General features: G+C 47.6%; 1 protein-coding gene across 1 annotated transcript in view; it reads right to left on the bottom strand.

Annotated features, from left to right (window-relative positions):
- The window catches only part of DNAI1 (dynein axonemal intermediate chain 1), a 76379-nt gene that overhangs the window by 21186 nt on the left and 42609 nt on the right, over positions 1 to 12584 (bottom strand). The window contains exons 9-12 of the mRNA XM_006143129.3: positions 12438 to 12572; positions 7467 to 7551; positions 2786 to 2903; positions 2437 to 2480 (exon numbers count right to left, since the gene is read on the bottom strand). Coding sequence (XP_006143191.1) covers positions 2437 to 2480; positions 2786 to 2903; positions 7467 to 7551; positions 12438 to 12572 — 382 coding nt within the window. The remainder of the gene's footprint in view (positions 1 to 2436; positions 2481 to 2785; positions 2904 to 7466; positions 7552 to 12437; positions 12573 to 12584) is intronic.

The raw sequence follows: 12584 nt of genomic DNA, 5'->3' as shown, positions 1-12584 counted from the left end.
CTGCTAAAGTTCTATCTGGCTAGGTGACAGAATAAACACCTGGGAATTCCAAACAAATGGAGGTTTACAAGATCTGAACTGAGTTCACCAAGGTCAAACCTACCGACAAAGCTAAAATCTCACTCCAGTGTTTGTCCTCGTAAAGTGAAAGCTGATTAGAAGAGGTTGGTATCTGGGAGCTTCCAAAGACAGTGCAATGGATGCTGGTGAGACCAGCTACCCCTCACAATGACCCTCTCCTCAGTCTGCCTCAGCTTGGCCCCCCTTCTTCCATGGAGGCATCTGATCACTCAAGAGCTGGGGACTCCCAGAGACAATCCCAAGAGTGAAGCAGGTGCCCTTCTGAGCCGTAGCCCAGTCTGACTGCCCAGACCTCTGCAAGTGGTCCTGAGATATGCACAGCTCTGGAGAATAGATGTTTATCTGCAAGTGGGCCAATACCTCCTGTGCTAGTAACAGCGAGCAAAAGCAAATACCACTGCTGCTGCCACTGGGCCCCACTCTCTAAGAAGAGAGATTCCTTTCTATTCCTGCAGCCCCCTGTACCTGCTCAGGACTCCAAAGGTACTACAAGAAAGCTAGGGAGAAAATGGCAAGACAATTCAGTAGTGGCTGTCCTATGTGTGAGTACAACTCACAGGTCACATTTATTTCTCTCAAGTGTGCCTCCCAACAGCCCTGGGATGGAGGCCTAGCAGGGTGTCAGCTTCTCATCACCGAAGAGGAAACCAGCTTAAAGAGGCTTCTGGCCCCAGGTACACCAGGAGGAAGTGAACCACCAGGAGAAGGTCTGTAGCTGACTATGGACACCACTCAGGCATGTGGATGGGGCTGAAAAGACCAAGGAAGGCCAAGTGGCCCTTCCTGGGCAAGAGTTTCCCAAAGAAGGCTGCTGGGTCTCTCAGACTTGAGGTCAGCTACTTGTGGGAGGTGAGTGACTCTTCTCTGTGACTCTGGCTCAGTTTGTCCCTCCCCCTCCCCTCCCCATATGTGGAGAATAGCCTCCATATAACCCCAACCAGCTAACCCTACTTATGACCCTGGATGAGAGGTAGATGGGGCTAGATCTGAAACAATTTCTCCTCCCACCTTCTGGGAACTCTCCCCCTATCCCCCTGCACACACCATTACCACCTCAGTCCTGGGCAGAGAGCCCAGGCTGAGAGCAGCCTCAGAGGGGGTCCACACCCACTCCTGGGAGGGCCTGCCCAACCTCCAGGCTCTGTTCCAGGCCCAGTAGCTGCAGCAGAGGGGGAGGAATGTGCTAGGTCCTTGCCAGAGGGGGAGGGTGCCTTCCGCTTGGCAACAACCCACCCTCAGGAGTAGGGAACAAAGCAGGCATTTAGGGCATCCTCAAAGGCAGCCTGGACCACAAGACTGGGAGCTGCTCCAAGGTCTTCTCCCTGAGAGGAATGACAAACAACACTCCTCCTTGTCCCCCACCCCTATCTCTCCCTCTCTGGTCAAAGAATGGGTAGACAGGCAGTCTGAGGGGCAGAGACCAGGAGCTTGTGTGCCTGCCAGCCAGCAGCCTCTTGGAGAAGGGAAAGGTTTTCTGTTCGCGGAAGCTGATTCTCCCAGCCAGAGAACAAGCTGTTAGCACCGTGAGCATGGCTCTGCGTGAAGTATAGGGCCCTCTCCTGTTAGGAAGGCGGAACATCCAAGCCAGGACAGGGATAGGACTTCTGCTAGGACCAAGGAGCATGAAGGGAAAGTGCACTGCCCAGACAGTTTCCACCTGGGCTGCCTCCCTGCGTGGAGAGGTACCTGGCATGGGGGGCAACACCTGAACAGTGGTTGTCCTGAGCTCAGGGGCCAAGGGATGGGCTTCAAGCACTCACCCCACCCAGCCCCCACCACACCCCCACCACAGGCTGATGGGGAAGGCCTGATGGGGGTTGGGGAGCTCCATCCCTACTCCACAGTTATGGTTAAGATCCTGCCATGTCTCTTCAGAATGCCTGCACCAGCCTCCTAACTGGTCTCCCAGCCTCTAGGCTCAGTCCCCTCCTGTGCTGGCTATGTCCTTACTCTTCCCAAATTCTTTCAGCAGTTTCCCCTTAGAAGGTCCAGGCTTCTTAGAATGGCTTACAGACCCTGAGAGGGCTGGCCCTGGCCCCCCTCAACAGCTTCATTTCCTGCCATGTCTTCCATGCTTCCAGCCCTCTGCATAGGTGGGGCCTTCTGCCAGAAGTGCTGTCCCCTCTTTCTTCACCAGAATTAACTCCTCAGCTGGCATATTCAGTTGGTATCCCTCACCTAGCACTAATTGCTGGGATGACTGTGGGTCTTCCCATTAGACTGTGAGTGCGCCTGAGGGCAGTGGCTGTGTCCTTGTCATCTTTGTATTTCTCACACCTGGCAAAGAGCTCTGCATAGAATAGCTACTTAGTTTGCTGTCTGCATGACCAGTGGAAAAATTGCCGGATCACTTACAGGAGCCATGTCCCACTGCAAACAGATCCTTGTACTTTGGATTCCTGGAAGAAAAAAAAAAGTGAACATATTGGTACAAGCAATAGACATGACCCTCTAATGAACATGGGCCTTCCCATGGGCACTGGTGCCCAACTACACTGCAGATATCCACTGTCCTGTTTAAGCCTTCACCAACTGGGAGACCTGGTCTGATATTGCAATCCCTTAAGAGTCCTAGTCCCATTTTCCTCATATTGCCACATGTCACACACAAGGTGGTTTAGTGCCATAGAAGGGGCTACTTCTCTGGGCTTGGCACCCAACGAGCGCTTACAGGTACTGGGTTTGCTGCAATGTCTATACTCACCAGGAGAGGGCGGTAACGGCCAGGCGCTTGGCTTTGTCATTCTGGAACTTCCAGAGCGGCAGCAGAGTACCCTCCTGGTCCCGATATTCATCAGCAGCATCCTCATAGTACTTAAAATCTTAAACAGACACATTTTATGGCACACCCAGGCCTACTGCTTACTGCCAGTGCCTCCTTGGCAAAACAATGACCCTCTTTGGATTTCAGAGTAGGAATAATAATAGAACTTATCTCAAAGGACTACCGTGAGGATATTTTAATTGAATTAGTATATGCAAAGTGCTTGGAAAAATCCTTGGCACATAGAAAGTTCTCCCTATGTGTTAGCTATTATTACTGTCATCACTGTTGTTGGAAGTAAATTATTATAAAGCAGCCATTCCATATGTATAAAATCTCAGGTTTGCAGTCCTTGTCCACAGGACATTTGAGTCATAAATTTCCCCTGCACTTCAGAAGTCTCAGATTGGAGCAAGCAAATTTCAAGTCAGCTGCCAGAGGTTGATTAATAAATATATTTTTTCTGCTTCTTACCCCCCCAAAATGCAGTCTACTGTTAAGCTTCACTATAATGAAGTTGCCTGGATCTCCCATTGGGGTTCCTTGAACTCAATTTCAACTCCTGCCTTCAAAATTGTTACTGCCTTCTATTTTCTCTAAGTTAGATAGAAACCTCAGTCTTTCATTTATCCAAATCAGAAAACCGGGTATTCCTTACCTGATCTTTATCATTTCTCATATTTTCTTCTGATTTTCTTTTTAATCCACTCACCTCTCTCCAAACCCATAGTCACTGCCCAGGTTCAGACCCCAGTATCCCACACCCAGATTATAACATCCTTCTAGCTGGTCTCCACCTGCAGTAACTCCTCCTGCAGCCATGTCCCACACAGCTGCCAGAGTGAGAACAAACAAACCACCTCACCATCCTGCTTCCCTCACTCCACAGAAACTCCCTCACTGGCTCTCTTTGCACAGGGGCTCCCTCGTCAAACCAAGGCTCCTGGCCACTACTTCCATGCCATTTCTAACTATCTGTCAATGTATCCTTCATTTCGAACAGTGCCTGTGTCAAATTGTCTCATGTTTTTCTGTGTTCCTATATGCTCTTGCACAACTAAAATGTGCCCCCCTTTCTGGCCTACTCGTATTCACTTCAGATCCAAATCCAACATCTCCTCTGTAAGGCTTTTACTTTCTTTTGAGCAGAGTTCATTTTCTCTGCCAGTCCTGCCTCCCCTTTCTGAAACTTCTGTCAAGCCATGTTGCCTCCACTTACCTTTTTACCCATCTCCTATACCAGACAGCTCCTGGAGAGCAGAGAGCATGTTATATTCATCTCTGGGTTCCCAGTGCTTAGCACAGGGCCATCACAAAGCAGACTCCAATGACTGTCTAAAGAATGCAATGAAATAAACCAACAGAAACAAAATGGTTCTGTCTTCTTTCCAGCCAAGGGTGACCAATCAGAAAATGAATTCTTCTATCCAACACAGTCAAGGACATGCCCAGGCACTGTCCCAGCCTCTCTCACAATGCCTACTCCCCCACCTCCTTGCCACCTTCAGGTTGTAGAACAATTATACATTCAAACCTCAACAATGCCCAGAACAAAAAAGATTCAAGTAGTTAGAGAGGCGTGAGCCTTGATCACATCAGAAGTTCCCAAGCTCAGGTTATCTTTGAAAATACCTCATTTCAGAGAGGAGATTAATTGGTAACACTTCTCTGTTTTCATTTCTCCTTCATGATTACACTTTCCCAAAGGGAAAAGAGTATGCAATTAAAAAAAAAAAAACCACACAGTTCAATGCATTTTTATGCGACTGTGTCCTTATAAATGAAAGTGGTTCACCAAGGCCAATTTCCCACACCCAGTTTATAACATCCTTCTAGCTGGCCTCCACCTGCAGTAACTCCTCCTGCAGCCATGTCCCACACAGCTGCCAGAGTGAGAACAAACAAACCACCTCACCATCCTGCTTCCCTCACTCCACAGAAACTCCCTCACTGGCTCTCTTTGCACAGGGGCTCCCTCGTCAAACCAAGGCTCCTGGCCACTACTTCCATGCCATTTCTAACTATCTGTCAATGTATCCTTCATTTCGAACAGTGCCTGTGTCAAATTGTCTCATGTTTTTCTGTGTTCCTATATGCTCTTGCACAACTAAAATGTGCCCCCCTTTCTGGCCTACTCGTATTCACTTCAGATCCAAATCCAACATCTCCTCTGTAAGGCTTTTACTTTCTTTTGAGCAGAGTTCATTTTCTCTGCCAGTCCTGCCTCCCCTTTCTGAAACTTCTGTCAAGCCATGTTGCCTCCACTTACCTTTTTACCCATCTCCTATACCAGACAGCTCCTGGAGAGCAGAGAGCATGTTATATTCATCTCTGGGTTCCCAGTGCTTAGCACAGGGCCATCACAAAGCAGACTCCAATGACTGTCTAAAGAATGCAATGAAATAAACCAACAGAAACAAAATGGTTCTGTCTTCTTTCCAGCCAAGGGTGACCAATCAGAAAATGAATTCTTCTATCCAACACAGTCAAGGACATGCCCAGGCACTGTCCCAGCCTCTCTCACAATGCCTACTCCCCCACCTCCTTGCCACCTTCAGGTTGTAGAACAATTATACATTCAAACCTCAACAATGCCCAGAACAAAAAAGATTCAAGTAGTTAGAGAGGCGTGAGCCTTGATCACATCAGAAGTTCCCAAGCTCAGGTTATCTTTGAAAATACCTCATTTCAGAGAGGAGATTAATTGGTAACACTTCTCTGTTTTCATTTCTCCTTCATGATTACACTTTCCCAAAGGGAAAAGAGTATGCAATTAAAAAAAAAAAAACCACACAGTTCAATGCATTTTTATGCGACTGTGTCCTTATAAATGAAAGTGGTTCACCAAGGCCAATTTCTCCATGGGTATTTAATCAGGTTTGCAGCCCTTTGGTGGGCCACTTGCAGAGGCTGGGTTTCAGGAAGCCAAGCTGTGTGAGTGACAAATTCATTCACAGCTGCTGTGTACTTTGACAGCTTTGAAAAGCACTCAAGGTCGTTTTCCAGTCTGAATGATAACGAGGGGGCTTGTTTAGGCTGCTGGCCTTGGCAGCTCTGGTTTCTATGTCCCATGGGTGAGCAATGAGCATCAAGTCACCAAGAAGAGCCCTGGGCTGTCAGCAAAGGAGACCAGCCAGCAACAAGGAGCTGCCAACTCTGGGGAGGCAGCTGCTCCATATAAATGCACCACCTCTTAGGGAAATACACGGCACTTGGGAATGTGCTGTTCATGCCATGGGAAGGATTCCGTTTCCCTGGCACTGTCAAAGACACCAGAATTTCCCAGGCCCCCAGGATATAAGCATTTCTGAATCAATCTCTTTCTTCACCTCATCACTAATTAATCACCAGGATAGATCCATTGAGTGGGCTTATTTGAAATGTCTCTTCCAGCTCAGCAGCTTTGCAGCCTAGTGGTGAAGTGCTTAGGCTATGAATCCTAAGGGCCAGTGTTCAAGTTTTGATTCCACCACTCACACTAGCTGTGATTTGCAACAAGTAGTAACATCCCACCCTGAGCTCCTCTATAAAATGGACTTAATAATGGTTTTCATCTCACAGTGTGACTGTTGGGAAGAAATAAAACAGAACATGTAAATTGCATAGCACAAAGCCTGGCACATCAGCCATTCTCAATGAATGCTGGTGCTTGTTTTCCTGTTATAACAGCTTCTCTCCCTCCCACCCCTACAATGCAAGTGCGGTCAGGTGTGGTGAGGCCCATTGCAACCTGAATCTCACCTTCACCTCTGTCATGCATTCTGTCCAATCACATCTTCCTCCAGCCTTGCTCTCATCAGGCTGTGTCCCTGTCTGGAAGGCTTAAGTACCTCTCAACTGTCTGCAGAGAAAGTTCAGATTCCCTGTGTGATATTCAAGACCCTTCATAAACTGGCTCCAACTACCTGTTTGGTTTAAACACTCACCACATGCCCACAAAGACCCTGTTTGGGTCAACGGACCCGCTGCCCCTTGTGCTCAGAGTTCGACCCTATTTATTTTCACTGCCAAGTCACTGCCTGCGCCATCCCTGCCCAGAACATCCTCCCTTCTGCCATCCTCTCACTCAAACTCTGCTTATCTCTTGGGTTTTAGCTCGGCCGTCTCTGAAGTCTTCCTTGACTGCTCCCATTCGTCCCTCATTTTTCTTTTTCCCGTCTTTAGGATCTCCAGAGCAGATCGTAATTCTCTCTATCCCATACATTTTAACATTTATACCATCCCAAAGCAAAACTAAGCAGAGAACAGAACACAGAATAAAAAAGCTCAAGACCTGGATCTGGGTCCTCTCTGCCTCTTCAGCTAGGTGGCTTTAGCTTCCTGCTGTGTAAAGTAGGGGTAATCTATGCTCTGCCTGCCTCCCAGCATCATTGGGAAGATGATGATGGATTAGTAATGTACAGGTGGTTTTGCTGTATCATTGTCAGACCTCATGGTTTCTTATGCCCATTGTCTGTGATTGACTTGCATAAGTCTTATCCCCAGTGAGATCCAGGAGGGAGGAATTGTTTCTTGCCCCCTCACACTTACAGGATCTAGCGTGGGACATTCAAATACTGATCTTTAATGTGGGATTTTAAACACAGGCAAAAACAGTGGCTTCCACTACTTCAAATCTTACCTTGAGCAACATCATCATATGTATTCTGGTTGACCATCCGCTCCACAATCTTAGCAGCTTGGGACACTTTGGTGATATCATCACTCTGTGGGGAAATAGAAGCCCTCATAAGCTAGCACCTGGCAAGGAAGTATGCCCTTAGCCACAGCCCAGACTTGCGAATGGCTCAGCAATACCTGACAGTGCACCCCCCAGATAGCTCTGTAGAGACATCTCTGCATGCCTCTGCATGCCCAGCTCCTCCCACTATCCCCTTCCAGGAACCTTACACATAGCACAAGGGGTCTGAGCAGACAAACCGGCCCTGGGTAGAGCCTGCTTCATGTACTTTCTGAAGAGCATGAACAATTCAGTCTGGTTTGGAGAAATCATATATCTGAGCATAAGACAGGGCATTAAAGAGAGTCCAGAAAGGGTAGTGGAGAGGAGAGCAGACAAGGGAAGGTTGGAGGCTTCTTTGGTGGGAACAGAGGGGTTTCACCAACTCAAGGATGACATAGACTCCCATTCAATGCCTCAGAGATCTTGTGGGTCCAATGTCCTTATTTAGTCAAAGGTTGAAGACACGGAGGTCCAAATAAGGGAGAGACATGTTTGCACACACGAAGAAGAGGCAGAATTAGGATTTCTAATCCCAGGACCATGCCCATTGCCCAGACCAAAAAGCAGGAAACTTCACCTCAGAGGAAAATTACTCATTTTGAACCAAAAAAGCAAAAAGTATCACTCTATGAGATTCCACAAATCCACAAGATGAGACACATGGCAGGTTGATAAAGGAGCAAAGAGGCTGGTAAGTAAGACCCAAGTGGCAAGAATAAATTAGGCCTCCAAAAGGGGTCAGGGCTCAGTCCCATGGCCCTTGAGGATCAGATTTCCCAGGAGTGGCAGTGTCAGGCAATGGTTAAGAAAAAGGGTTCTGGATCTACACAGATATGCATTCCTATCCCATCATCTTGGGTGAGTAACTTAATTTCCCTGAGTCTTAGAATCTTCCTGATAAAGTAGAGATGGGTGGTGGCATCTGCTTCACGGAGTCATTGCGAGAATTAAATGTAATAATACACATCATTATTTAACCCAGTTTCCAGTGGTGCTGTTAGCAGTGGTGTACAGACCAGTGCAGTGGAGGCTTATAACATCACCTCTGGGGAGCAGCTCTTGAGGGCCTTTGCCACAGCTCAAACTGACTCCAAGTTTATCTTAGAAAATTGACCAAGCAGAATAGTCATTATATTCTTTTTTTTAATTTAAAAAAATTTACTATCATTATTCTTCAATTTCTGACCAGAGAGAGACTGAGAGAAAGGGAGAGTGAGAAAGCAAATTGCCAGGTTTGGGACGTGAACCATGGTTAGCCATGTGGGAGTCCAGCGTCTCAATCACCATGCCACCTATGGGCCCTAGTCACTGGATTATTATAATCATAGTCCTCAGGTTTCCCTGGTCCCAGTTACTTCCTCTACCCCATGACCCAAAGCAGGAATCCCCCTCTCTTGGCAGCTTCCTGGCAAACTTTACTCCAGGCAGTGTTTTCTATGGTCAGAAACCAGTAAACTGAAACCCTGGGTCTTCTACCTATAGTCCTACTCTGTCCTCTGGCCACAACAAATTGTGCGCCTAGTGATAGTTCCTCTGATATAGAACAGGGCCTCATTCCTACAAGTCAGTACCTCCCCAGGTGAGCCCTCAGCCGTGGCATGGCCTAATTTTTATTATTTTTTTCATTTTTATTTTTCAGTTTTGCCATAGGAAATATGCATTTGCTGGAGAGAGAGAGACAGAGACAGAGAGTGACAGAGAAAGTAAGCAATAACTCCCTAGGGGGGATGGCCAGACCACAATCACTTCTACTTCATTCTCCTCTTGAGGTTTTGGACCCATGTGCCTGGTGTGTTTTATAAGCTGCCAAGTCTAGGATTCAAACTGTGCAGCCAGCCATGTGGGATCCAGTCACCTTAACCTCCATGCCCACCTGCTGGCTAACACGTGACCTATTAATAACAACAGCTACCAACTATTGATCGGTAGCATGCAAGTACCATGTTAGGGACTATATGTACATTATCTCAGGTTCTCATGACAATCCAGCAAAGTAAATATCATTAGGATGTCTTTATAGATGAGGAAATAGGTTTAAAAAGACCCAGGTAATAAGTGGCAAAACCAGGATGTAAACCCAGGTTTTTTGTTTTGTTTTGTTTTAGGTTTTTGCCATAGGGTATGTGCACTAACTGGAGAGAGACACAGAGAGGGAAAGTGACAAATCACCCCTTAGGGAGGATGTCCATGCAATCCCTTCTTCTTTCAGGATTTTGGGCATGTGTGCACATGTGTCTGGTGTGATTTTCAAGGGACTTGAACTACAGATAGCTATGTGGGAGTTCAGCATCTTAACCACCATGCTACCTGCTGGCTGCATAAACCCAAGTTTGTGGATACCAAGACTCATGCTCTCAGCTCCACATGGCTGGACTCTTCCCAGCCTGACTACTCTCTCCTGGTTCTGGGAGACTTGGAGCTCCCAGTGTGCTCTGCGGAGAGTATAGTGGGCTATCACCTTCCCTGTTCTGGATACTATGTTAATTGTGCAGCCACATCTCTTTATTGGTTCTGACTGAATTTGTGACCTCTGAGTGCTTTCCCTCTCCCTGCCTAATCTTTTTTTTTTTTGGAGAGATTTTCACTGTAGGGCGCGTGCGCTCGCCAGACAGACAGAGAGAGACATAGAGACAGAAAGCGAGAAATCACTCCCCAGGGGGGATGGTCACGCCGCAATCCCTTCTCCTCCATTCTCCTCTCGGGATCTTGGGCACGCACACACACGCGCCCAGCGTGAGTTTTAAGCCACCGGGTCCGGGACACGAACCGCGGTCAACTACATGGGAGTCCAGCGACATAGCCATTACGCTAACTGCCGGTTCCCTCCCTGCCTAATCTTTCACATCAGACAAGCATTCATTTCTGTGCATTTGCCTACATCATTAATCAGACAGAAACCTGAGGTCCACCATTGGAGACCTTCCTACAGGGTGTCATGATTTACTCTCTTTTCTCTTCTCCTGTACATTTGAGTTTTATAATCAACGTAATCAGACCCAGGTTTTTTTTTTTTTAATTATGTTTTTTTTTTTTGGAGAGATTTTCACTATAGGGCGCGTGCGCTCGCCAGACAGACAGAGACATTAGAGACAGAAAGCGAGAAATCACCCCCCAGGGGGGATGGTCATGCCGCAATCCCTTCTCCTCCATTCTCCTCTCGGGATCTTGGGCACGCACGCACACGCGCCTGGCGTGAGTTTTAAGCCACCGGGTCCGGGACGCGAACCGCGGTAGACTACGTGGGAGTCCAGCGACATAGCCATTACGCTAACTGCTGGTTCCCAATCAGACCCAGGTTTTCAAGTACTAGGCCAGGACAAAGGGGAAGGTGACTGCCATTCCTATTCTATTCCACAGATAGACTGACCCAGTGATTCCCAGTTAAAGCTCAATTTCCTTGGGAAGAGGTTGTATGCTAAGGTATTGGTGGGAGTAGAAAGAGTTTGAAGATGGAAGGTTGTATGCCTCCACTGTGGCTCCTTGGTCCAGGAGGGTGGAATCTGCCTGTGTCACAGTCTTCTATGTCAGCCCACCTGGAAGAGCCCAGGGTGACAGATAGGGACAGTCCCACCTCCTGTAGGTGTTAGACACTAACTCTGGCAGGGTTTAGATCCCAGATACATTTTGAGTCTCAGCCTCAGGGATTTTTATTCTGGTTTCTGGATCCTAGTGATTTTAGTTCAGATTTCTGCAACTATGGGTTCCAGCACAAAATCCATAGCCAAATCCCTTATGAATCTTCATGTGAATCTTGACCCAGGTCAGTTGCCCTGCTGAAATCTCTAGCCTCTAGGGAATGGTGCAAGAGAAGCTGAAGATGTGCACAGAGCAATACTCGGGGCAGGGGGCCCTCTCTCTCCTAGAGTTCCAGTATCCAGAAGGCCATGATCACTCACTGCTTGGTCAGTAATTGAATAAAGATGAGTTGAGACTCTTCCTTTTAAGCCAAGGCAGGGGACCACCCCTCGAACCTCTCCTAAAATGTGACATTATCAGAATCATGGAACAGAGAATTGGGTGGACGTGAGTACATGTCAGACGAAGGAAGCCAGATTCTCTTTAACTAACCGAGCTTCTCTTCTGGAGTGGAGCAGGACCACGTCCCTAAAACTGACCGTGGGAGCTCTCCAAGGTGCTGAAAGCCAGAGCCCAGCTTCCTGTGGACCTTGTTCATCCCACCGCATCACTGCAGGTCAAATCCAACTCTGATTGCCACTCTGGTACTCTGGCTCCTGACCCATATTTCTCTCTGTAGAAGGGATGATTGTGCCCCCTCAGCATTTCCCTGTGGTGACCCTCCCTGCAGTGACTCCCTACAACTGAATCTCTGTAATTCTCATGACTACTCCCAACCTATGCTGACAACTACAGTGAGTCCCCCAGCAATGACCTTTATGGCTCCTACATGGTTACTAATGGTAGGCCCAGCCCCAAATAGCCACATCTATTGGCCTGCATTGATGGTACCTATGATCATCTCTGACCTAGCTTCTGTTTCTGACCTAAAGTATCAGGCATAAGTAAACCTAAGGACTAAAAGTAGGGCCCATACCCAGGGAAATGCTTCATCCTCCTATTCCAGTCCCACCCCAGGAAGCTCTCCCAGAATGCATGCAGTGTTTTCAATAAGGTTCATGCCTCCTGTTGTCTCCTTGCCCAACAATCCTGAACCCTTGCTAGCCTCCAGACCTAGAACTGGAGAGAGGTGTGGCTTGCTAGGGGTAGTTTTAGCTCTCCTTGCATCTTCCCCAAAGGAATGAACCATTTATACCTCAACATAACCTCTCGGACAGCAAGGCATCTGTCTACAAAGAAGCCAAGACCCTATTCAGATATTCTATGACAGAGCTGTGGGAACCCACACCAAACCTGGGACTCCATGGATGTCATCTTCCTCGTGGCCATCGTTCCTGTTTTTTTAGCCACTGGAGTCTTTGTCTTCTCCTTCTCTTTGTTTTTTTCTTGCTTCTCAAGCTCCTCTATGTAGGCATCATAGATTTCCCACTAGGAAAGAGT

This window comes from Tupaia chinensis, unplaced genomic scaffold, assembly GCF_000334495.1.
Source record: "Tupaia chinensis unplaced genomic scaffold, TupChi_1.0 Scaffold000093_1, whole genome shotgun sequence".
Taxonomy (NCBI): Eukaryota; Metazoa; Chordata; class Mammalia; order Scandentia; family Tupaiidae; genus Tupaia; species Tupaia belangeri.
The sequence above is the reverse complement of the archived record's forward strand: the minus strand, read 5'-3'. Positions and strand labels throughout refer to the sequence as shown.